This window comes from Chiloscyllium punctatum, chromosome 26 (assembly GCF_047496795.1).
Source record: "Chiloscyllium punctatum isolate Juve2018m chromosome 26, sChiPun1.3, whole genome shotgun sequence".
NCBI classification, from domain to species: Eukaryota; Metazoa; Chordata; class Chondrichthyes; order Orectolobiformes; family Hemiscylliidae; genus Chiloscyllium; species Chiloscyllium punctatum.
This window is the reverse complement of record NC_092764.1, coordinates 58,604,568-58,632,482: the sequence shown is the minus strand read 5'-3', so window position 1 is coordinate 58,632,482 and position 27,915 is coordinate 58,604,568. Positions and strand designations below refer to the sequence as shown.

General features: G+C 40.0%; 1 protein-coding gene across 1 annotated transcript in view; it reads right to left on the bottom strand.

The window, feature by feature from the left end:
• Positions 1-5,381: 5,381 nt before the first annotated feature.
• The window catches only part of psme3ip1 (proteasome activator subunit 3 interacting protein 1), a 94,042-nt gene continuing 71,508 nt past the window's right edge, over positions 5,382-27,915 (bottom strand). The window contains exons 6-7 of the mRNA XM_072547501.1: positions 13,014-13,078; positions 5,382-6,039 (exon numbers count right to left, since the gene is read on the bottom strand). Coding sequence (XP_072403602.1) covers positions 5,816-6,039; positions 13,014-13,078 — 289 coding nt within the window. The 3' untranslated portion in view covers positions 5,382-5,815. The remainder of the gene's footprint in view (positions 6,040-13,013; positions 13,079-27,915) is intronic.

Sequence of the window (27,915 nt, the reverse complement as noted above, 5' to 3'; positions counted from 1 at the left end):
GTTTCGGCTTTGACATTTCTTTGGAAGTACTTTTCATTACGGTTGAAGTGGCCTTAATAGCTAACTTAAGAAGATTGCTTTTCTAGGAGATTGGCATTAGTTCATCACTACTTCAGTACTAAGGGTGACAAGAGGAAATAATCAATCTACCAGGAATGAAAGCTCAAATAAAGAAGATTCATAAGATACGAACAGGGGAGTGATGCGAAGCACATAATGTTAACTGAACCATGCAGAATAAAACCATGCAATTGTCGTGCTTTCATCATCTAACAAAGGCTTGAATAAAGCTAAGGTTAGGAAAATGACCACTGGAGAATTACCCTATTGGTCAGGCCTTAAACAACTGCTTACTCTAGTTACTCTCCAAACAGCTTGACTGCTTTTCTGGCACAGTGGTAACATCACTACCTATAAGCTAACAGACCCAGGTTCAAGTCATGGCAATCAATTGGGTTTGTCCTGCTTTTAAGGGTACTTGTGGAAGTGATAGTGTCCCTATCTTTCAACCAGGAGGCCTAGATTCAGGTCTCACCTGCTGCAGAGGTGTGTAATAACATCTCTGAATAGATTGATTCGAAATTAAATCCATATAGCTCAAGGGCTCTTGTGGTGCTGTGGTAATGTCCCCTCCTTTGAGCCAAGAGGCCCTGATTTAGGTCTCACCTACTCCAGAGGCATGTAATAACATCTCCGAATAGGCTGGTTAAGAAAATATCCAAAAGAATTGGTGGAATACAAAAAGAGAAAATACTCATGTAGATTCATGTATCAGGCCAGCTCTGGCTCATTCGATTTCCCAGCCAAGGTTGAATGTGCTACTACTGCAGTATTTCATCCCTGCAGCACTAGAGTTAGTGTGATTAGTCAGGACGTGGAGTTTGAACATCAAAAAAAACTCTCCACACTTCCAGGTTGTATCGTATCACTGTACTGGGTATCCTTCCGCTTTAATAATATGTTTTAGATAGTTAATCAAATTTGATATTTCCAAATTATCTTAACTTCCCTTCATTAAATTTAATTGATTTCAAATGGAATATACTGACTTGAGAGAATACTAATTGTGTTTATTCATTGCTGGGATAGGGCATCGCTGACAGGCCAGCAGATTTTGCCCGTCCCTCCTTCCCCTTGAGAAGGTGGTGGTGAGCTGTCTTCTTGAACCACTGCAGTCCACCTGCTCTGGGTTCACACACAAAGCCATTGGGGCAGGGCTTACAGGTCTTTGACCCAGCGACAGTAAAGGAATGGCGATATATTTCCATGTAATAATGTTGTATGGATTGGAGGGGGTCTTGCATGTGGTGGTTATCTTCTGACCTAGAGCTTCTAGATAGTAGTGGTCATGGGTTTGGAAGATGCTGCCTTAGGAACATTGGTGTATTTCTGAAGTGTAATTATAGATGATACTCACTAACGCTACTGTTAATCACGTGAGATAGTTTGTACTGGATAATATCAAGCTTCTCGAATGTTGTTGGATCTGCACCCATCCAGGTAGGGGGAGCATTCCATTACAGTCTGACTTGTGCCTCAAAGATGGTGACTTTGGTGGGTCAGAAGGTGTGTTATGTGCTGCAGGATTCTGTATACCTGACCTGTTCTTGGAGCTATGGTACTTACATGGCTAGTCCAGTTTGGCTTCTGGTCAATGGTAATCCCCAGGACAATGATCAAGAGCAGACTCATGGGATAACAACTGGCTGGGTTGTGTTTCTCCTGATTCTTACATAAAGTTCGTACCTGAGCAATTTTCCATATTGTCAAGTAGATGCAAGTTTTGTAGCTCCACTGGAACAGCTCGGCTAGGGGTATGACAAGTTCTAACGCACAAGTCTTCAGTTCAATTACCTCCAGCCATTCACATGTAGTGAATCGAATTGGCTGAAAACTAGAATCTGTGAGGAGATTTGGAGGATTTTGAGATGGATCATCCAATCGGCACTGCTGGATGAGTGTTGTTGCAACCGCTTTGGTTTCATCTTTTACACTGATATGTTAAGGATATGGATGTTTGTAGAATCTCCTCCTCCAGTGAGTGGTGTAATTGTCCACTGCTATTCACTACTGGATTCAGTAGGACTGTATACCTTAGATGTAATCCATTGGTTGTCAAATTGCATAACTCTGTAGCTCATTTGCTACTTATCCTGTTTGAAGCATGTGTAGTCTTATGGTTTTAACAGGTTGACACCTCATTTTTAGGTATACCTGGTGCTCCTCCTGACATACATTCTTGCACTCTTCATTGAAGCAGTGTTGATTCCCTGGCTTGATGGCAGAGTCGGGTGTTGGGGGAAGGGGAGGTGGTGGTAGGATATGCCAAGCGATGAGGTTGCAGGTTGTGTTGGACTTTGACTCTGTTGTTGCTGATGAATGCCCATAGCACCTCATGAATGCCAAGTCATGCGTTGCCACACTTGTTTATCGTCTATCCCATTTAACACAGTGTTAGGGAGATACTGCATAATGGGGGCTATTGTCAAAGGGAAGACAGTACTTTCTCTCCACAAATCCTGTCTGACTGCCACTCTTGCCAATGTTGCCATGGAGAGATGTATCTGTGGCAGGCACACTGATGAGGATGAAATCAAGTTTTTTTTTGTCGTTGGTTTCCTCACCAACTCACCACAGACTAAGTCTAGCAGCAATGCCCTTGGGGACTTGACCAACTCAGTAATGGTGTTGCTTAACTACTCTGAATAACTGGCCCAGTAACTGTATATACTGTACCATTGCTTCTCTCAGATTTCACTGAATACATGGACAATAATAGACTCTCTACCCAAAACTAAAATAAAAATTAGATGATTTTTGATATAAAACAAAATGATTTAAATCTCTGCAGCAGACTCTGCAAATATGGACTTGTTGAAAATAATAATGATTGTCAGCAAAAAGGAAGGCTGAGGAAAGGTCATGCAATTACAAGATTAATTTTAAATGGAAAGTCTTTCATGAATTGATGATGTTCAGAGAAATGAGAGCTATATAGCTTGGTGGCATATAGTACGATGAAAGCCCACTAAGCGACATTATCCAAGTAAATATCTACGTAGCTGCTGTGACAGGGAAGAGGGGCACAGGAAATTAATACACACCTCATACTTAAAGAAATGCTACTCCAAAAGTAAAAAGCAACAGTAAGTTCTTTTTAAATATTCTACAAAACTGCATATGTTGCAAGTTTATAACTGATTCACTGGAAAGAAAATCTGGTAAAGTCATTTTCTCCAAATAAACAAATAATTATAGTAACAAGTGAAGACTGAAAACGTTTATGTCGTACAAATTAGCTGATGTAAATTGTGCCTACAGTCTACTGGGGGGGGGGGGGCGGGGAGCAGAGGAGAGGACTTGTGCAATATTGCCTTATAATCAACTTCTTAGATTATGGGCAGGAACCGCTTTATTGGACAAACTCTCCAGTTTTCTTCCTTCAAACGCTTGCTTACCAATGACAAGTCAACAGATCAAGAAATCATTGTGAGAATACAGTCTGCACTTTCAAAACATATTTGCAATTGTGATGGTAAACACTAAACAGAGGGAATGTTCTCACTAGAGGTAAAGAGGGGAGAGCAGAATCTGTGTGCTGTGGTCCTGTGGCAGTAACACCGGTGGAGTAGAGGAAAGTCTTAATATGGCACACAAGTGGCATGTCACGTCACATACAAATCGAACAAAAAGGAACAGATTTGCTCGCCAGTTTAAAAAAAGATAGGCCTGATAGACTTCGTCATGCAGTATATTATTCATAATTTAGGATCTTCTTTCCCAAAAAAATTTAAGACACCATTTTTTTTAAAATGCCACTTTTATATAAGTTTTTTATTACCTTTTCTCTCTTTTGTTTTCAACTTAGATATTCAATTAATTATGTTAGGGTGAAAAACAGATGTGATTTGTGCAGAGGTAAAACAAATGTTTATCTTTAAAAAATCATGTTTTAAAAATCACATGGGGAAATGTCATTTAACATTTTTGAAAGCCAATTTTAACGTGAGTGTTAAAGTTCCAAGGTGAACAATGCGAATGATTGTGCATTACCACCTAAAGCTCTAAACTATTGAGAAAAAAATTCAGGAGGTCAAGAACATGACAGTTTATAATTAATCCATATCTGTAGTAGAGTAGTAGCAAGCATTCATCTCATACTGGGACAGACATCAAACCTATACAACAAAAAAAGGTAGTTTTGTCCTTTCTGGAGTGAAGCACCATATGTAAATAGTATTCAGCCACCAGCTATTCATCTGTATTGCCATTTTTGTGAATAACAGAGTTACAAGGCAGCAATTTTCACATATTTGATCCCAACATGGGGAAGATATAAAGTCAAGTCCACAAAGCCACCAATGTACTTGAAGCACATCCATGGTATAATTAGGGCATTAGCTTTGCTTAGGGGAAGCACTCTCACACCGAGAAAATCATGGGTTAAAGAACTGGAGTTGATACTTCAGCACAGTAGAGGGAATCCAACTTTGGTGAAAAAGCTATCTTTCTGATTAATCAAAGCACCATTCTGCCTGCTTCGATGAGGGTTTAAAAAAATGTTTCATCGGAAACTGTTAGAATGAAAGGTCACGATCAACTTGAAACGTAAACTGTTTCTCTTCACAGATGTTACCTGACCTGAGTATTTCCAGGATGTTTCTTAATTTCAGTTTTCCAGGATTCATAACATTGATTAAAACAAGAAGACTTTTAGTACCTTTCACAGGGGTGAATCAGATTTTACCTAGTGTCCTTGCCAAATTTAACTCTCAAACACAAACACTCAAAACAGATTCACTTTACATTTATCTCATTTTGCTTTGTGCATACTGCTGACACATCTTGTTGCAAAACAACACTTAATACACTTGGCTGTGACACACTGAGCTGTACTAAGAGGTGTGCAAGGCACTGTAAAAATAGAAACCTTTCTTTATTACTACTAATTTATTTTTGCCTTTTTCTTTCTTTGAGGTTTCGGACTAACTATAGATGAATACTTCACGTGAACATGCAAATTGTTAGTGATCTGCAGCACTGAGATGCTGAAGCAAATTAGTTATGAGCAAGTTCAACTTGACATTTCGCCATGAAGATAGCTGTCTGCAGTGACTGTATGGCAAGCAAAGACAAGCATTCATGTCCCACTGGAAGGCAGACAGTCAGAGACCAAAAAGCCCATCTGACAGGCTGAGGGACAGACATAAAGGGGTTAAGAAGAACACACCCAATCCTGATTTTCATGACATCACCTACTGGAAAGGCCAAAACACAGAGGAGGTAGCTCATGGGATATCAAACAAACTGACATTAACTTATCTAAAAATAAAGATAAGTAGCCAAAGGAAAGTACCCAAGAAAGCACACGAAGGAGAACATTGGGGAGCGACAGAGATTTTATTTACTTCTTAAATGGCCCAGGGCCATCAACAATGATACACACCGGTATCCTAATTTATTCATCACTGTACATTACCAGCCAAAGTATGGCTACCATTTCTATTGTCTTAACTTATAAGTAGCTGTATTACTTCAGCATGCGAGTGTAAAAAGGATTATTTACACTTAAAATGTTGACAATATTCAACAATGTATCTCACCCTTGGATTCAAGTCCAAAGGCATTCACCTCTACACAGTTAACTGCTGCAATATCTAATCAGAGTTTGAATCAGGATTTGAAATTTTGTATTCGCACATGGCTGTCAGAGGTGAAGAAGCCAAAAACAAACCTTTTCTTTACCATTTTATGCAGGAACCTGCTGTTACAAAGCACCCTTACACAAACAAAACACCATCTTGAATATTTCACTTCACGGGCTTTCAGGAAAAGGGTGGGACCGAAAGACTGAAGAGATGATTCGACCTCCAGTGTTGATGATAATGTCACTGTCTGAGCTGGACTCTGCATCTGAGTCACTGCTCCCTGAGTAAGCTCCAAGGCCTGGGAGAATTCCAACACACACACTTGCTGAAGGATGCTGGATTGCTGTGCCAGTTAAGAAATCAGACTCTGGTTGACTGCAGGGGTCATCATCTGTAAGAAGAATCAAATTAAGTGACACAACACAGTACAGCCTAAAAATGAATAAAGATCTATGCACTTGTTGTTTGTCACTGTGTCTCACACCTGCACATACAACATGGGTGCTGGGGAAAATAAGCACTACCACTGTTTGGCGGGGAATAATTTAAAAAAACCTGGGGATTGGAAAGAAAAAAATATATAAACAGCAGAATCGCCTCAGTAAAAAAATATATACAGAACAGCCTAACTACAGTTTAACTTTTTCCAATATCCACAGAAAGGTAGTTACACATCAATCCCACAATGATGCAAATAACTTTTAATACTACTGGACCTAACATGGTATTAGAAATTAGGCATCATATTCTCAAATATCCATCTACTGACAACTGTGGGATTTTGATGGGGCTTGTTTTTAAAATTAATTTGTAAAATTCAAGTGCACTGCAAAAGCTATTGACACAAAGATATTTTGATCCTAACATTAAGCCCTGTGGTGTAGCAGCTAATGAAAAGCTTAAGTAACTCAAAGAAGGCGACTCACACAACATCTAATAATACTTCAAACAGTGATTTCTTTCCCACAGCATGAGGTCCTTCCTAACTATTCAGGCATCCTTGGCAGACGTACAAGGAACTAACTTCATCAACAATACCACCCACATGCAAGATCTCTTCTGCTTTGACAGAATTTAGCCCAAGTATGTGAACGGCTCTTCCAAACCATTTCTAGCGTGCATCCCACCAGGGCACAAATAAATCATTTGCAAAATAATTCATTACACCAGTGATTTCAAGATTTCCTAGCTCCTATTTTACAGAGTTTTCCTTTTTAGTTAGGTTTAAAACTTTGCAACCACCCTGTCTCTTCCCTGACCTTGCAGATGCCCTCACCAAACTACCTCCTTGTACTCCCTTTCCCACCTATACCCTTGCACATTCCCTCACCTTCCTAGCCTTTTGTTGCCTCCTTACCCTCCCATCTTCTTGGAGTTTCTGTTCACCCACTTTGCAGCCTCCAGCATCTCGCCTCCCCACCCAGCTTCCCTGTATCCTCCCACCCCTGGCGTCCTCATCCGGGCAAGCAAAGACAAGATACTATCCCATTGGAAGGCAGACAGTCAGAGACCAAAAAGCCCATCTGACAGGTCTACACAGGCTGAGGGACAGACATAAAGGGGTTGAAAAAACACACCCAATCCTGATTTTCATAACATCACCTACTGGAAAGGCCTAAACACGGAGGAGGTAGCTCATGGGATATGAAAAAACTGACTACATTAACTTATCTAAAAATAATGTTGATAGTTGGTTAAGTAGCCAAAGGAATCTACCCAAGAAAGCACATAAAGGAGAACACTGGGGAGCGACAGAGATTTTACTTACCTCTTAAATGGCCCAGGGCCATCAACAATGATACACAAAGGTATCCTAATTTATTCATCACTGTACATTGGGCCTTGCACATCCAATTACCTCTTTCCAGCATCTTTGTCTCCTCCACATCAGCCAAGCAGATAGTCAGTCCAACAAAAAGGATGCTCTCAGCACTCCAATCTCAACATAAAGAGTGGCCACTCCAGCCTCCCGCCCTCTGCCTCAGGTTCTCAGCCTTAAGATTTCTGCTCCCAGCTTTCAGCAACCCCCTTACTGCCAGCATATCTAAGGCTCCAATTACAGCTGGTTTCTCTCTGATATTTATTGTTGACCTTTCAGCCACAAGCACAGGTGAGAACCAGCCTGTGACTGGGAAAATAAAAGAGGGTGAGCATGTAGATGTACTGTACTTGCATTTCCAGAAATAATCTGACAAGGGTTTCCACATCAAAGTCAAGAATGTGGTGCTGGAAAAGCACAGCTGGTCAGGCAGCATCCGAGAAGCAGGAAAATCGATGTTTCAAGCAAAAGCCTTCATCAGGAATCCTTTCCACATCAAAGTTAATCACACAAGGTAGTGGTTCATGGCATAGAGGGTGACAATATTTAGGCTTGCCAAAAGGTAGGCTGGCTAGCAGAAAACAGAGTATGCACAAATGTGTATTTTTCTGGTTGGCAGGATGTGATGAAAGATATCTTTGCTGGACCCGCAGCCTTTTACAATTTCTCTCAATGATTTAGATGAGGGGATCAAAGGCATGGTAGCTAAATTTGCAGATGACTTAAAGCTAAGTTGGAAAGAATGTTGTGTAGAAGGTCATAAGGAAGATGCAAACAGATACAAGTACTTAAAGTGCAGAAGTTTGGCAGATAGCATATAATGTGGGAAAAAATGAAGTTAACTTTGGCAGGAAGAATAAACAAATGAGAAGTGACTACAGAATTCTAAAGTACCTAGGGATCCAGGTGTTCTAGTGCATGAGTGACAACAAGTTAGTATGCAGGTACAACCTGTGATCAGGAAGACCACTGGGATGCTCCCCTTTATTATGAGAGGAATTGAACAGGAAAGATTTAATTTTACAGGGCATTGGAAAGACAGCATCTCATATACCGATTGCAGTTTTGATCATTTTATTTAAAGAAGAATATAAACATACTGGTGGTAATTCAGAGGAGATTTACTGGATTGATACCTGGCATGAGCAGGTTGTCACATGTTGAAAAATTGGACAGGCCAGGCTTGTTTTCATTATATTAGATGGGTGAGGGGTGATTTAATTGAAGTAGATAAGACCTTGAACAGTCTTGATAAGGCGTGCAAGGAAAAGTATGTTTACTCTTCTGGGTGAGTCCAGAACTAGGGGGCACTATTTAAAAATTAGGGATTACTCTTTTAGGGCAAAGATGAAGAGAATATTCTTCCCTCAGAAGGTTGTATGACTTTATAACACTTGGCCAGAGAAGGTGGTGGAGGTGATGTCATTGAATATTTTTTAGGCAGGTTCTTGTTATGCAAAGAAATCAAAGATTATCGGGGGCAGGTTGGAATCTGCCATTCAAAATATGCATTGATAGCCATGAATGGTGGGAGCAAGCATGATGGGCTGAATCACCAACTTCTGCTCCCAATTTTTATGTTCATCAAACTAACAGAGGATAACTCCTCTCTGACTGAAAATCCCTGTGAGTGAATTTTTGTAGTGACTTGGAGATTAAGCAGATGGATTCACCCGTCACCTATATTTTAAGTGCAGCATCCTACCCATTGGTCAGGGGAGAGAGAAAAATAGGGCAACAGAACCTTCCTTTCTTCCCACTTCCCTAGGTTTCTTCAGTCTGAAGTCTTTTATTTTTGAAACTTTATTTTTAGATTTGCACCAATTTCCAGTCTGTAGCTATTGAATGTGTAATTTTCAACAATGGAACATATTCAAGGCAAAATTTGATAGATGTCCAAAATATCAAAAGAGATGGGAATAATGCAGGAAAAATGGCATGGAGAGACACCTGCCATGATCTAACCGAATTGCAGAGCAGACTTGAGGAGTCAAATGGCTCCTGCTCATTTTTCCCGCGTTCCCATGTAACAGGGTCATTTCCCATCTAATAATTCCACCTCCTTACAAGAAAGCCTCTTCCCACAGTGTCAGCCTTCATGGAACAGAACCCAAATCACTCAAGAACATTTTCACCGTTGGAGCTGAGAGAGTTCCTGCAAAGTGAAAAATTTCCCAAAAATAAATATTCCAGCTAGCCAGCTATTTTAGTGGTTTGCATTTTGTCACTGATAATAAGCTATTTATGTGGACTGGGAATGAAGATGAGATGATCAACTTGCTATGACTGAAAGGTTTACTCCGTGCAGGGCTGACAAGTTGATTATTAATCTCCAATGCTTACGAAACTTCTACAACAGAATACTTGTTTGGTATACTTTGTTTTACTTCAGTTTTCTCCAACTACAGTTCATAATATTGATCATGATCCAACAGCCAATCTAAACTTGCCAAACAGTGTCAAAGGATACAACACTGCCGCACTATCACACTTACAAAGCAACATTTGCAGAGGTTTAACTTAAAATAAAAAGCATCTATCAGTAGTGATTTCATTATATATTATGGATATGTTGTAAAACACAAATCCAGAATAACCAATTTCACTGACTGATGAAAAGAAGCGGGCTTATTGGACTAGACTGACTATATGATGAGAGAGAGTCAAAGGTTCCTGGACCCATGCTCCAACATATGACTAGAGCATAATCTAAGTCAACAAGCCATTGAGACATTGAAGAAGTGGAATTCTCCTCTGCCCTGGCCTACAATTATATCCCCAGTGTCATGTAAACAGATTAGCTAGTCTTTCTACTAAGGGCTTTGCCCCGGTACAAGCGCACATTGGCTATCACGCTATGAATTGCTACATTTTGAAGAAATACAGTTGAATATTCTAGCGTATTCCATTTATATCTTTAGAACTTGCAGTACTTTGTCTGTATACTCAAAAAAGGAGAGAGCATTCCAAAGGCAATCAAAATTACAAATTATTTCATTATGTTCTGCTACTATGTTCTAGTGCTCAAAATCCATCAAGCATACATGTGTTTTATGATTATGTCATAATTCTTTGTGGAAGTCAGCTACTTATTGGGAGTGAGGACTGTGGTTTAAAACAAGGAAATTACTAGCAAAGTAAAGCAGCACCAGCTGAAATGACTGAAAGATTGTTTCAGTCACTCCTGAGTACTCCCAGTAAACAGTTGGAGCATAACTTGAAGTTGGACAAAAGGTTATATCCCACTGTCATATTTCACAATTTGCAACTACATGTTGAGAAGGCATTTTGCAGTTGCAATAGGTTTTTCAAGACAGATTCAGTTGATATGACTAAAGTAAAAATCTGATATGACAAAATAAAAGACTGGCATCATAAGAACAAAACGGGGCTTGATATTTTAATGTGCTCACATGAGGGAGTTAGGACTGCCATCAAAACTGTTATCCACAGCCTTTTAAGATGTTGAGCAGGCCATTAATACATTGCAACACATTCCTGGTGATGTTCACACAAATAAGGTCAAAAAGGTTTCTACTTCCACTGAGCATCGCCAGATGCCAAGCTTGAGAGAATTTCCTGGTGGGTAGCAGTTGAACTGTCAATCAAACCGGCAAATTCAAAGACCTGGATAATGATCAGGGTCAGGGATCAAGCCTTTCCAGCAAAAAGGAAAATATAAATTGCAAAGACAACACTCTGGTGAGGAAGAGTCTCAGGGAGTAAGTCGACTCCCATTTTAAGCATAGTGCTAATGGATTCCACAAGGGTGTTAGTCCAATATGTGTATCTTGCTAATATAAGTTGCATTACCAATGTACAATGCAAGCTCAATTTCACAGTGACATGCACAGATTTGACGGCAGTGTACAACACCAAGTACAGCATGCTTCATTTTCACTATTAGATATATCATGTGTCATGGAGTAAGGTAAAACAAGATCTAATTATTAGTCTTTATATCCACATATTCCAAAGACTAATTTGTTTTATTAGAGTTCATCAGACTTCTAAAGGATAGAATAATCTCACAAGTCACCCAATCAGTAATGTATCCAGTTCTTTAAAGGGATTTTCATTGTTATAATTCACTGCTAGATTTGACAATCTAATCATTTCACATAACTAGATATTAGCGAGGGCAAACTTTAATGGCCTAACCCAAGGGGTGAGACCAATGATGGTGATCCTAAACATATATAAACCTAGAACTGAAAAGTACAGTACCCAAACTTGTAGTTGAGGTTATGTCTGATATCAAAATAGGTACCAGATTAAAATCATAATGCACCAAATACAATGCAAACCAAAGAGATATTGCTAAAGACTAACTGATGAATCAATGGGAAATGTACACCCGATGTGGTACTGAAGTGCTGAGATGAGGAGGATTCTTTGTCAGTGCTACAGTCAAACTGTAGTGAAAATATGCATCAATGCCTGTGGGCAATGATGGGGGGGAGAGGAGGAGGAGGAGGAGAACGTTGAAAAAGAAACCAGTTCCTGCCATAACCATGATACAGTGGCTATAACTACACATTCATGTACTTAAGAGCAGGATCAGACTCAGATGCTATGCCTTTGGTGGGGGTGCATTCACAGTGGCCCATGCCTATTGAACTGCACCCCAGATAGAGTAGAAGCAATGAAAAAAGTAGCAGCCTCCTTGCTGTTTTGGGTGGGATAGGGCAGAAGTAAAAATAACTAGGACTTACACATTTAATGGTAGGGCCGTGTGTAGTGTTGAAGAACAGAAAGACCTATGAGTATAGAAGTTGGGATATCATGCTGAGGGTATACAGGATGTTGGTGAGGCTTATTCTGGAGTATTGTGACAGTTCTTGTCACCCTGTTATAGAAATACTATTTTTAAACTGGATAGGGTTCAGAAAAGATTTACCAGAATGTTGCCAGGAATGGAGAGTTTAAGTTATAAAAATAACCTGGATAGGCTGGCACATTTTCCACTGGAGCATAGGAGGTTGAGGAGTGTCCTTATAGAGGGCTATAAAATCATGAGGGACATAGATAAGGTGAATAGCAAAGGTGTTTTTCCCCAAGGTGGGGGAGTTCAAAAGTAGGGGGCACATTTTTTAAGGTGAGAGGAGACGGATTTAAAAAGGACAGGAGGAGTAACTTTTTTTTTACACACACACACAATGGTTAGTGTGTGGAATGAACTACCAGAGAAAGAGGTGGATGCAGGTACAGTTACAATGTTTAAAAGATACGTGATTACGAAGGATATGGGCCAAATGCAGGCAGATGGGACTAGTTTAGTTTGGGAACATGGTCAGCATGGGCTGGTTGGACCAAAGGGTCTGTTTCCATGCTGTATGACTCTAAGATTCCAGCTGAAACAATTTAAAACTAGTATGGCATATAGAATGCAAACTACAGAGGATTATAATCAAAAAAGTGACTTCACAGTTTCACATTGGTGAATGTTAAACAGACCGCAACACACTACTCAATCTGGAGTTATTTCTGGCTAATACAGAACAGATAGCAGAGACGGTAAAGACAGTTTTGAAATTAACACCTACCATCATGATCACTTCTGTCAATGTTATCCACCTTCTGTTTTTTAACTACTTCAGAGCTTGATGAGCTGGAATCAAGTGACAAGGAAATAAATTTATAAAAGTGGAACTAACATTTTGAAAACATTTTCCCCCCTTCCAGAGATCAATAATGTATTAATAGTTTTTAAAACACTTAAAATTAAAAGTTACAAAAACAATCGCTGAACACCTATTGCTGTTAAAACAGAGAATGAAGAGGCACGTAACATCAGCTTATGTTTAGAATTACCTTCACTACATTATGCACAGCTTTAAGTATGTCTGCAGGGCAAGAATATATGAATATGGTGTAAATGATCTCTTTCTGCATTAAGAATACTGGATTTGCCTTAGACCACTCAGTTATAGCTCTAGCAGAAAAAGTTAAAATCTTCCCTTTCACAAAATTAAATGAAAATATCTATAATGGAGACAATCTCATGGATGGAAGTATTTAGTCTTTCAAGAGCAGGTAAAATTGTAGGAACTATACTAAATAGGTTGGACAAGTACCAATAACGATTTAGAAAGAGAACATCCTGGGCAGCACAGTGGCTCAGTGGTTAGCACTGCTGCCTCACAGTGTCAGGGACCCAGCTTCGATTCCAGCCTCGGGCCACTGTCTGTGTGGAGTTTGCACATTCTCCCCATGTCTGCGTGGGTTTCCTCCCACAATCCAAAGATGTGCAGGTCAGGTGAATTGGCCAAGCTAAATGTAGGGGAATGGGTCTAGGTAGGTTACTCTTTGGAGAGTTGGCGTGGACTTAGTGGGACAAATGGTCTGTTTCCACACTGTAGGTAACGTAATCTAATCTAATCTAAATTTGGATTTGAACTTTTAAAAATTCTTTGACAAGGAACCTTGTGAGACTTACAAAGAAAGAAAAACCCACATGAATCCAACAGATGATTGGGTTACAAAAATGGATAATGCTGGAGGAACACAATAGGTCTAGCAGCATCAACAGAGAGAAAACAGTTAACATCTCGAGTCTGGTGATTCTTCATCAGAAACAATATGATTGTGTAGTTTGGATCAAAAAATGAAATAACACACACTTAAAAAGTATCATATCAGAAAGCAGAAGACATTGGGTGGAATAATATAAGATTATAATTTCTTTCATACTGAAATGGCCTGGATCAGAAACTAAGTGTAATTGTTATACAGTATTTACAGACACTAAAATGGGAAGTGCAAAGGATTTAATAATTTGAAAAAATCTTAGATATATAATGCAACTAGGGAAACAAATGGCAAATTAATTTCTGTTTGAACAATTGCAACATGTTGTGCTGTAGACAAAAAAAGAAACAAAAATGGTGTGGTGTGAAGTAAAGGGACAGAATCAGCAGAGGGAGAGAATAAAACACCTGAGGAGACACAACAGTTTCAATTATTGAGAAAATGAGCAGTATAATAAACCAACATATTGGGATTCAAAGCCACAACAGGAGTAATGCATTGGCCATACCACACCAGGAATATAGTCAACAAGTTTGGTCATGATACTTTAAAAAAAAAGGGACAGATTAGCAAGAATAGAAAACAAAGTAAGTATGATCCCAAACAGGCAAAGAATCAATTAGAAGTTCAAGTTGAGAACTTGTGTCAGTTTAAGAAAGGCCTTTAAGACACATAGGCATATGGCTACAATGAGTAGACATGTTGGTTTTTCGAGAACACTCCAGGTTTTCCATTAAATGTTCCAGTATCCCGACAAATTCCTAAAATAGTTCAAATGTCATGGTCCTTCTTCCAGGAAAAACCCATCCCATCACACCACTGTCCACAGCAGGTCCAACAGGTGCTTCCCCACTCCACGCTGACATCTTCAAAGCAGTTGTTAATACCTTTTCATTGGCTCCAAATTAATGACACCTTTTAAGTAATCCACAGACTGCTGAGTCTGCCTGAACAAATTCCAAGGATGACATTGTATTACATTACACCTTCAAGTGGCCTGCTCAAGACACCTGACACTGCCCACCCAACAAGTCAATCATCACAAAGCCCACCCTCCCACTAGGTTTCAATGCGTCTTGGTTCTGATTTTTCACAATCTGGACCACTGTACTTAATACTTAAATCAAATTAATCGAGCATACAACGCCAAGGCGTGTCAAGACAGTATATAAATTTGAATCAAAGGCAATAAAGTTTGTATTTAATCAAAAGTATATGAAAACTGACTTGTCAGAAATATTCAATTTTTCACATTTAATAAACATTTGAAATTATCTTCCGGATAAAGGCGAATTGAGAGTAACTGCCCTTGACTGAGTATTACATCAAGCAGCCCCAGCAAAATTAGACTCAGTAGAAGGTGCTCCACTGTCTGGAGTCATACTTTGCGCAAATAAAGATGGTTGTGGTTATTGGAGGTCTATCACCGCTGTTCCAGAGTATCACTGGAGCAAACACTTCAGGTAGCATCCCAAGCCCAACTATTTTCAGCTGCTTCACCAATGATCTTTCCTTCATCATATACACAGAGTGGGGAGCTTCTTGACTGATTACACATTGTTCAGCACCATTCACAACTCCTCAGATATTGGAACGGTTCATGTCTGTATGCAGCAAGACTTGGACAACACCCAGGCTTAGGCTAATAAGTGGTAGATTATATTCAGGTCATACAAATGCCAAGACAATAACCATCTAAAACAAGATAGAATCTGACCATTTCCCTTTGAAATTCAATAGCATAACCATTGCTGAAACCCCACTATCAGCATTGAGGGTTACCATGACCAAAACCTGAAGTGGACCAGCCTAATAACTACTATGATCACAGAGGCTGAGAATTCTGTGCTGAGTAATTAGTGGTTAGCACTGCTGCCTCACAGCACCAGAGACCCGGGTTCAATTCCTGACTCAGGCGACTGACTGTGTGGAGTTTGCACGTTCTCCCCGTGTCTGCGTGGGTTTCCTCCGGGTGCTCCGGTTTCCTCTCACACTCCAAAGATGTGCAGGTCAGGTGAATTGGCCATGCTAAATTGCCCGTAGTGTTAGGTAAGGGTGGGTTACGCTTCGGCGGGGCGGTGTGGACTTGTTGGGCCGAAGGGCCTGTTTCCACACTGTAAGTAGTCTAATCTAATCTAATCTGATTCTGCATTAAAACTTTGAAACTTGTTCCTAACCAACATGCACTGCAGCAGTGCAAGACAACAGCTCACCAACAGTTTCTCCACAGCAATCACAGATGGGCAATAAATGCTGGACCAGCCAACAATGTGCACATCTCATAAATTAATAAAACAAAGTGCCTAAGCAGTGTCTGTTGGCGAACTGTTTAATCATGATGGATACCAATACCGAATTTAATTCTGTTCTCATTTAACATATATTTGTGCTTTTTTAAAGCACAAATCGCTGGGTACAAACCTTGGTGTCATTTTATTGCACCCTTCACAATCTTTACTCACTGAGGCCAATTTCAGAATCCAACATCTAATCTGGCTCAACCAGCTGGCTTTGTCTCATCTGGAATCTTTAATGACCTGTTGTGCCTTAATTTACAGGCGATCCTGCAAGTCTGCTAATGAAGGATGAAATGATACTAATTGCTGTTATCATTCAACTCTGCAAGGAAAAGGATTCACCTGGGGTGGCCCGTTAAGAAATTTGCATATCTGCAGCCAGTTTGGTTCAAGGTATGATCTTCTCCCTTCCATTCCTGCTGCCCTCAGCCACACATACTTGCTCCTTGGGTCAGAACAGGGCCTGTGACTATTTCCCTCCAGTCTGGAGCGTTGATTGTTCAATATTCTAGGAAATATCCTGAATAAGTGCAACTAAGAGTTTATTTCTTTCGTAAAGTTTGACAATGATTTAACTCCACCTGTGATTTGTTGTGCCCCATTCAGTTTGTTTCCGGTAGCCTTGACCTGACCTTTCAGTCACAGCCAACTCTTCATTGCAGAAATTACTCTGTCAAAATCGGACTGACAAAAGCTAACTCAACACAAACCAGGGAGAACCGTACTGTACAATTTATAATACCTTGCAAAATTAAGAAGATCTTTGTTATTCAATTGAAATAAGTTGCTCTAAATATGGATAGCACAATTATCATTTAAGTAATACCCATTATACGATTTAAAATAAAGTGACGTGATATACACATTTGATTTTTTTTTACTGTGTAGAGGTTGAAATTATTCTACTCATCTTACTGTTCAAATACACTGACCATTTTGACAGAAATTAAATCAATTCAATGGGAGTTGTTTAAAGTCTGGGAGGCTAAAGCAAAAGCTTATTAAATCAAAGAACAACTGACCTTTCCCTCTTGAAACCATAATTCATTCATGCCTGCATCCTATTGTTTCATCTTCAATCTATATAATCGTAAATTTGCTCAAAATCTATTTACAATATATTACCTCCATACCCTCTATTTACAAGAGAATTTTTTTTTTCTCTATGGAGGAAAATCAAATAACCTCAGAGCATAAGTTAAACTTAGCAGAGTCATTGTAAATGTACAAAAGCTTCAATCTTTCCAGGTTGCAGGTTTAAAGAAAAATAACTCAAGCTCATCATTATGTCAAATGCATTCAGTATGTGCTGACCGTAGTCTTGCTATTGCTCACCAGAACAATGGCTATATATAGCTTTGGACACAGGAAAAGAAACACAACTGTGATTCTGATTGATTTCTGAACCATCAGCAATATGAAATGCAAGCAACCAAAACTTATTTGACATTTTGCTTGCAGTTTTGTCATTTTGTGATACATTTAATGCACAATGAGGGCAGTCTTTGATGCAGCAAGGCCCTGTTCTGCAAGGAAAACCAGGCCTCTTCATCCTTACATCTGACATTCCCTTTCATTTACATCCTCCACAAACAGGGTAGCAGTGTTCAGAGCTTTAATTGCACAGACATCATTTTTGTCATCTCTGCATTCATTTCATGAACCAATTCACCCTTCCTTTCAACTAAGTTCTGTTTAAAGGTCATCTCTTTTCCTTAGCTTTCAGGATGGCACAAAGGGTGGAATCAATTGTATACTCATAACTTACGGTTCCCTACTAATCAACAGGTAGCATTCAATGCCTAAGCTTTCGACTGTTCTTGTTTGCACAAAAGATCACTGCTTATGATCTGGCAATATAAAACACCACATTACTGCACACCAGTTCCATTCCCCTCCAGCCTACCTGTCTCATAGTTGGCTGATCCGGCAGCTGCATTTTCTGGATTAGGCTGAGGTTATAATCCTTTGAAGAACATTACTGTTTTTTTTTTCCTTTTTGACCCTTTTGCTGACAATTTACTGGGATTTTTTTCTTGCACATTCAATCATAGAACTATAGCAATTATAGGGTATAGGATAGTCCTGAACGTTCAATATTTTTCTTTCTTACAATGCTACTTCTTTCCCACTTTTTTTGCAGTTCCTCGTCACATCATTCTCTAACATAGGGTTAGCACCACTTCTAAATTCTTTAATGTATTGACGGCATAATCTAATATCAAAACCTGAAATGCAATGTTTCCAGCTGAATCCACTTCCAATGGAGAGGTGAAAATTTTGGAATCTCTTGCTCCCATTGGGTGCTACATTCCAGAAAGCAGTGGCAGTAAGGTAGAGAGCACAAAAGCGAGGTCAAGAAGGGATTGGGTGGCATCCAAGATGGCAGCGATCTAAGAGGATCACATCGCACAGCTCCACACTGCACCGCAGCACAAGCGTAACAAACTTATAACCCAACCAACCCGGACAGTCGTGATATCTTGGGACTCTAGAAAAGTTGCAGAGTCACAGAAAATTGTTGAAAATCAACTTATCCACAGATGCCGAAGAAGGGAGGAGAAGCATCCACCCAGCTGCAGGATCCTCGGACTCTATTACTTACCAGGCCCTAGTGAAGGAACTCACGAAATCTCGCAAGATGTTGGATAAGCAGACAGAGGAGAAGCTGGCCCCGATCTCTATCATGCTGTAGAAGTATGAACAGCAGCTGAGAGACCAGGGAGAAAAGGACGGATGAGGTTGAACGCAGAGTCACAGTGGTGGAAGCTGAAATCAGTTCCTCCAAGGATAGGATCCAAGCCCTGGAGATGCAGGTCTGCAATTTGCATGACCAAGTGGGTGATCTTGAGAACAGGGGCAGGAGAAAAAATATTCGGATTGTCACTCTGCCAGAGGGTAAGGAAGGTGAGTGGCCGGTGAAATTTACTGAGGACTGGCTGCCGAAATTCCTTAACTTGGAGGCTGGAATGAGAGGCTCGAAGATCGAGAGGGTTCACCACGTCACGGCACAGAGGTTAGGTCTGGGTCAACGTCCTCGTCCTCTCCTGATGCGGTTTCATCACTATTGAGATAAGGAGAGAATTGTGGAAGCTTCCAGAATCCAGGGTGTGGATCCAAAGGCCCTAATTTACAAGGGCCCGAAGATCATGTTCTTTGAGGACCTCTCAGCAGCGGTGATCCAGTAAAGAAAATCCTATGACAGTGTCAACAGACGACTGAGGGAGCTCGGGATCCAGTACTCTCTGAGGTATCCAGCAGTGCTTCGATTCACCTGAGATGAATCGTACCTATCTTTGACACGTCACAGAAGGCAAGAGACTTTGTGGACAAATTAACTTAATCTGAACGATTTACTAATAGTAGTGTTGTTTCGTTATGCCTTTGTATTTTCCCTAAAAAACAGAGGAAGTCCAGTTGGGGCTTTCTTTTCCTACTTTTTTAATTGGTAATAATCTGGCTTAAACTATGATGGTGGCCATTTCAATTTTTAAGTTAACTTATACCAAAGGATGGGTGGGGTATTTATCCCCTTTCTTCTAAAAAAAATTTTTATTTACATTGCTATTCCATGGTATATTTTCTTTCTTTTCTGCTCATGTTTGCAGTGCAGCTCTAGCTAGGAGGAGGGAAAATAATTGGGATGGCTAGATGCCTACTTATGGGTAGTTGATACCCGGTTCAGGTAATTTAAATGCCTGGGCTGCAGTCTTGGCAATGGGATGGGAAATTGGGTTTTGGGATAGGTAGTTGCCCCCTTTAGGCAGGGGGTGAATTCCCCTATTCAGCACCATTGGCGCTTTATTCGTTGGTTTGTTTTTGTTGTATATAATCCCCTTGATAGCTTTGTAGGTTTGATAACTGTAGTGGTCTTAGTTTATGTAGTATTTATGTTCGATGGATCTTGTGACACTAAGGCTCGGCGATTTGCATTTCAAGTTCCTTCTCTCTGGAATCTAAAATGTTTAATCGTTTGATTAAATATTGCTTTGTTACAGGACACACACTTGGATGATAAGGAGCTACAGCAGAATGGCTTTGATCGGGTTTACTTTTCATCTTTTAATACCAGAAGTAGGGGAGTGACAATACTGGTTAGGAGGAATCTCCCATTTAAGTTACTGTGTTAAAGATACACACCGGAGGTTTGTAATTCTCAAAGTCCTGAGAAACGGGAAGAATATGGTGTTTTAAATGATTATTGCCTTCCGGCCCATCCTCTCAAATTTCTGGTAGATGCGTTCTCTAAACTGACCAGTCTCGAGTCCTGGCATACCATCATAGGGGGAGATTGTATTGTCTTATGAATCCCACAGTGGACAGGTTGCCCAGAGGTCCCCTGATCCCTCTGTACAAACTAAACAATTAGTGGATTTGTGTATGGAGTTAGGGCTGGTAGACATTTGGAGGTATCTCCACCCTACAGGCAGGGATTTTACTTTTTTTTCCCACTCCACACAGAAGTCACACCAGGAATGATTTTTTTTCTGATGCCCATGGCAACCTTGGACTTGTACGATCGGTAATATTACCATCCCCAATCATGCTCCAGTGTACGTTATGATTAAGGTTAAGGATGTTACAGTGGGTGCAAGGCACTGGCAAATGGATCCCTTTATCCTCAAAGATAATAAGTTTGTGGAGTCCTTGCGGAGTAAGGAATTTTGGGCGTTCCTAGACATTAATTCAGGCTCAGTTAGTAGCTGGTCTGTCCTTTGGAAAACTGCCAAAGCCAATGCCAGGGGATTAGTTATTTCCTACTCCACCAGTAGGAAATGGCAAAAGGGTGAGCAGCAACATCTCCTCAAAACATGGTTAAAAGCAGCCGAGAAGGCTTACTTTGACAGACCCTCTTTGGTCAAGTTACAGAGAATTACAGCGCTGTGGTCTGCATTGAATTCCATGCTCACGCAGACAGCAAAGAAGGAGCTTACTTTCGCAAAGTAAAGGTTACATAAGCATGGTGACAGGCCAGGCAAATACTTATCATATCTCATCAGGAAAAGCGAGCGCCCCTTCAGCCATTACGGCGATTAGGGAAGGGTCTGGAACCTAACATGTGACTCCAAAAAGAGTAATGTGGCATTTCAGAGATTTTACTCTGAATTATACCAATCAGAGGGCTATGAGGAGGGGTGGGCCAAGATGGAGTCCTTTTTCCAAGGATCTGGAGCTCCCAGGTGTGACCCCCGAATAAGAATCTTTTCTCAAAGCCCCCTAATCAGAGCAAGAGGAGCAGGAGGCTGAGAAGCAGCTTCAGAGTGTAAAGGTGTCTGATCCTGATGGACTTCCCAGCGAATTCTATAAGGAATTTATAAACATATTGTCAGCCCCAATGCTCAACATGTTCAAATGACTCATACAGCCATGATTGCCTTCTGCCATCTCTGAGAGAGGCCAATATTTCACTTATTCTTAAAAAAGGGAAGGTCCTGGAGGACAGTGCTTCGTACAGGCCCATTTCACTCTTAAATGTGGACTTTAAAATTCACTCGAAATCCACTCTCACGTTAAGGCTGGAGACTGTGTTACCTTCTATTATTAAAGGGGATCAGACAGACTTCATAAAGGGCTGCAGATCCTCCAATAATGTTAGGAGGCTGTTTAATGTAATTCAAGTGTGTCAACACAGTCAATACAGGGATTGGTGATTTCCCTAGATGCACAGAAGGCATCTGACTGAGTTGAGTGGCTGTACCTTTTTATACTCTGGAGCAGTTTGGCTTGGGCAAAGTCTTTATAAGATGGGTAAAGGTTCTGTACAGTAACCCTCCCAATACGGTCATCACCAATGGAGTGTGATTCACAGCAATTTTAACATTTTTAGGGGCAGCCAGCAGGACTGTCCCCTTTCACCATTGCTTTTTACTTTGGTGATCGAACTATTGACAGAGGCCATTTGTAGGGATCCCAGTATATCAGCTCCAGAAGTGGGGTCAAAACTGCAGAAAATTTCATTGTATGCGGACGATGTCCTTTTTTTGGTCAAATTCAGCTGTTTCGGTTCCTCGCATTTTCAGGGTACATGATTAATCTTGCAAAATCAGAGGCTATGCCTGTGGGTGATCTTACGAAGGTACTAGGTCTTGAGGGTGAATATTGATTCCCATTTAAGTGGTCACAAGGAGGTTTTGTCTAGTTGAGCATACTTATTACTCCAGTTCTGGACTGGTTGTTCAAAGCTAGTTTTGTTCAATTATTTGATAAAAGCAAACAAGACCTTCAAAGATGGAAGGCGTTTCCAGTCTCGTGGTTGGGTCAGATAGCGCTTATTAAGATGAATATTCTCCCCTGTTTGTTGTACCCAATACAGATGCTCCCCGATTTTTGATAAGCAAACGTTCAGGAGACTGAACGGCTGGTTCAGCTCTTTTATTTGGCATTGTAAGCGGCCCCTTAGTAAATTAGCTAAACTGCAATTGCCTCACAGAATAGGAGGAGTGGATCTCCCAGACATTAAAAGCTACCAACTAAGCTCACTGTTATCCTACGTGAGTGATTGGGCCTGTGGGGACCCTCTTTCAATATGGTTAGATATCAAAACCTCCCAATCAAGTTGCCCCCTGACTGGCTTGCGGTTTTTGGACAAAATGAGGACACTTAGGGAATATTGCCATAATCCAGCAGTTATCAATACCGTTAAAGCGTGGAGGGCAATTTGGCAGAGGGAAGGCAATATTGGCAGAACATCTTCTCTTACACCTACAGTGGGTATGCCGGATTTTCAACCAGAGATGATAGATTCAGGATTCAAACATTGGGCAGCTAAAGATGCATCTTGCATGGGTGATTTATTCGAGAGAGACACAATGATGTCTTTTGATCAGTTAGCATGGAAATACGAGTGAACAGGGATCTCTTACGCTTTTTTCAAGTTAGGGATTTTATTCCAAAAATAGACTACACTTTTAACAGATCCTTACAAATCTGACAGAGACGAGGGTGTTCAGTGCTAAGAGTATACTTTCTGTCAGCACTTTATATCATCAATTGGGGAGGTGCCCCCTCAAAATGAGTTCGATCAACTCTGCAGGGTGTGTGAGAAAGTGTTAGGCATTAAGGTTTCCTCAGAGGCATGGGAAGTTATTTGGGAAAATGCAAGCAAGATACGAATTTGCAAAAGGACCCATGCTTTACAGTTGAAGATTATCTACAGGGTCCACTTGGCTCCAGATCATTTATCAAAATTTAAACCAGGGGTATCCTCGACATGCCCCAAGAGTAGAGTTAGTACGGACACTCTTACCCATTGTCTTTGGTCCTGTGGTAGGCTTCAAACATACTGGAGTGCTGTGGCAGGTGCAATGAAGGGGATTTTGGGTGTAAGGGTGGAGAAGGACCCGATCTTTCTTCTTCTTGGCCTGCCCAGTGTGTTCCCTATAGATGTGCATAAGAAAAAAACTTTTCAACATCCTCACTTTCTGCACAAGTAAGAATATCTTGTTAGGTTGGGCATCGGAAAACCCCCTTTGCCTGTCGGGTTGGCAGAAGATTGTTATGGAGCATATCCCCTTGGATTTTCTCACAAGTATGGTATACCACAAAACTGAGAATTTCTATAAAACATGGCGGCCCCTTTTGGAATACATGGATACAGATTTATCTGCCACACTAATAAGGGCTTCCATATAGTCGTAGTGATTGTGCTTTTCAAATCCAGTATCCAGGGAGGAGGAACTGCGAACGTATGAGTGTTTTGTTCGGCTGAGTTATTACTATTTATTAGTTTATTGTCGGTTATTACTTATTTAGTTAAATAATAGTTTTTTTTAATATATATTTTTCCATATATATAATATATATATATATTAATACATTTTGGGTTTTTTAAAACTTTTTTTGTGTTCTTTCCTTGTGTTGTTTTGAAATTGTATTGTTTTGTATTTGATGTAATATTTTAAAAAATCTATTTTTCAATAAAAATATATTTTAAAAACAAGAAAGGATTAGGAGATTAATCAATTGTCATAAAACAAACAAACTGATGAATGCCTTTCAGCCAACACATCATCTCAGCCTTGCACAAAACGGGTGTAAAATCCTTAGAAAGTGGCCCCAGCATGCTTTTCATTACAAATCCAAAAAACTAGATGTCTCATCACTACCATCTCTGGGCAATTAAGGATGCCCACCTCCTGAAAAAAATTTAAAATACGCAGCAAACCTGAAGTGATTTTGTTTTACTTACTTCAAAGAGAACAAAGCACATAGCACTATTTTTATTTTGACTGCTGCTGAACAAGTCAATGACATGTCACATCAGCTTCAGTTCAAGAAGTAAACCTGGCAGAATGGAGTTCAAGACTTGAAAAAAATATAGAATCGCATGCTGTTCTGAAATCTTCTAAATTACCATGAATTGCTGCTGAAAGAAACAAAGTAAATTACTAACAAAAGAATGTGAAGACCGCTTTGGATGCATCATGCAAATTTAGCTGCAAAAATCTATCACTCATAACCTGACACTAAATATATCTGAACTGCAAAGAATACAAAATAAATGCTCTTGATTTAGTAAAAATACCATGTGGTAAAGTGGTTAGATAGGGGTCGGTAGCGCCTAGTTCTGTGTACTGCTGTTGTCTCTATAATTATTTTTTAAGAGCTAAAGGGGGTGCAAGATAAAGAAATAAGGCAGACGTCCTACTCCCAGTCTCTGATAATGATCTTTGCAGGAAGGCACCCATGCAAGTAAAAAGCATTAGAACCTACTGTGATGCAGTATATGGTCAAATAATTATCAAGTCTATCTCTAGGCAACACCTAGTGGTCTCTTAGAGATTTTGGCATTTGTAAACCAATATCCTTATGAGTCTGTTCTGTCCAACGAAGAAAATAATTGGAATATAAACAGTCAGTGCAGTTAGTGCTGCAGCAAATATCTATGCAATAAAAACTATGAAATTTGCAGAACCTATTGCATCAATGAATAGTCTAAAGCATTGAAGCAGATTTTTGTGCCTATACCATTCATTACTGGGAAAATCCAAAATAATCCCGCCACCCTTCACTTTTCCCACTTTATCCTCTCAATGTAAATGGATCAGTTCATATGTCTCCTCATAAACTGCCTCTGCAAATTGTCTGCATCAACTCAAAATATCCTACAAAACGTATTTTGTGGCAGTCCACTTTTGCATCATCAATATTTTGATTGCTGAGCTACAACATTCTCAGAATCAAGCAAAATCTACTAGTTTATTTTAGAGAGAGCAGAGTTAACAGATCAGGTCCAGTCACCTTTCTTCACAGTGTTCTGAAGGGTCACTGGACTCAAAACGTTAACTCTGCTTTCTCTCTACAGATGTTTCCAGACCTGCTGATTTTCTGCAACAATTTCTGTTTTTGTTCCAGATTTTCATCATCCACAGTTTTCTGTTTATTTTTCTCCTAGTTTAGTTTTTTTCACTGAAAGGGGGATCAGTTTTACCAACTAGTGGTACAGGGAGCCCTTTTTCTCAGTAGCTTTAAATTCTTCCTGATAAACATCCAGATATTAGATTTGCCTAGTACATCTGCCATTAGCTCTTTGTTAAATGCTGCTTTAATCTGATTCAATTTTCTCTTGAATAACATCATCGCAACAGTTTTAGAAGAGTCAGCTAGCTCCATAAAGTGCTGTATGCTGGGCCAAAAGCTTCAGTTCATTCTAATGTTGTATTTGTCCAAGTTTTACAGTTTCCATTTTTCAAAATTAAGACAAGATCAAAATGCTGTTCATTTTCAAATTACAAAATAAAATTTAATTGTAAACATGTTATCTCCTGGGGGAAACATTTACATCTCACAACATTACTGTTCAAATACTGAAATCACAAACTTCTAGAATTGATATATTTAATATGTTAATAATTGTTTCTGGAGACAAATTGTGGAATTTCAACAGTCAAACTGGGCAAATTGCCTGCATGATTTCTTCACCACTTCAATACTATGACATACGGTTAAAAAATACGAAATTTAATCAAATGTAATTTGATACAAAATGTTTAATGGAATTGAAAGTACAAGTGAGTGAATAGATTATGGAAAATAGTGAACAAAACCATACCCAACAGTCTTTTTTGAAAAGATTATCATGACAATAAAATAGTGTAAATCGCCAACATATAATATAGTAGAGGGAACAGAGCGGATTGATGAGGACAAGCCTGTTAATAGTTCACATGGACTTCCAAAATGATTTAGTGTCAAACAACAGACTTGCTAGTAAAGTTATAGATCTTGGTGTAAAACTACATGGAGTAGCACAAGATGGATACAAACCTGGCCAAGGCACAGGAATGGAGTCATCGCTCCTGGTTACTATTTGAGTTGAAAAGAAGTCTGTAGTGGAGTTCCCCAGGGTCAGTGTTGGGTCTGTGGCTTTTCTTGATATATGTAAATAATCTAGATCTTGGGTATGGGGTCAATCTCAAAGTTTGTCGGCAACACAATATTTGGGAGAACTATAAATTGTGAGGACAACAGTGTAGAACCTCAAAAGGACATTGACCAACAGTTGGAGGAGTGTGCAGATAGACAGCAGATGAAGTTCAATATGGAGGAGAATGAGCTGATACAATTTGGTACAAAGAACATGGAGAGGCAGTATAAAATAAAGGCTACCATCCTAAAGAGTATGCAGGAGCAGAGACCTGGGTATACAGTATATTTGCAGAAGACATTAAAGGTGGCAGGACAGGTTGTGAGAGCTGTTAACACAACACATAGTATTCTAGGCTTCATTCATAGGGACATAAGAAACAGCAGCAGAGAGATTATGATGAACTTACATAGCATACTGGTTAAATTTCAGCTGCAGCATTGTGTACAGTTGTGGGCACCGAACTATAGGAAGTTATGAGGCTTGGTGCTGAAGAAAAGCGCACCCACGGGCAAAAAACAGCACCAAGACAACACTGGAGGACAGCGCCTTCAAGTGCATTTGCTGCAGCCGAGACTGCCACTCCCATGTGGGCCTCTACAGCAACAACAGATGTTGATCCACCAACAAAGATTGAAGCAAGACTTCCCAGGCATAGATCCATGGTCATGCAAGACTAATGGGTGCCACCATGAAGGCCCACATCCATCCCTATGGAGAACGGAAGAGAGCTAGCCTGCTCCAAAGGACAATGCTCTGATCTTATTCCATGAGGTATTTTTCAAAAGTTGGTTCAAGGGTTGATTTTCCAACCCACCCACCCACCGACTGTGAGCATCATGAAATCATGTTCCTAATATATTTGGAATTCCTCAAAAATTTGTGACCTAGTAGTTACTCTCCTCAACAGCAACTCAAACTCAAAAAGTGCCCCAGAGCTTGTGCATACTTAAATTGGATGGAGTTTTTTGAGAGATCTCCAAACCTAATTTCCAAATAATGAAGAACAGGAAGCTAGCGACAAATGCAATGGAGGCCAGATTCCTGGGATAAGTACAAGATTATTTTCACAAGCCAAATATTAAGGAATCAATAAGGACAGTCTCTGTCAGATGGGAGTATTACACAATGAGAAAGATGTGGAAACTCAGTCACTGATTATGCGCAAGACAGAAATTGATAGATTGCTAAATTCTAATGACTTCAAGGGAAATGGGGGCATGGCAGCCAAACGGCACTGAGGTAGATGATTAG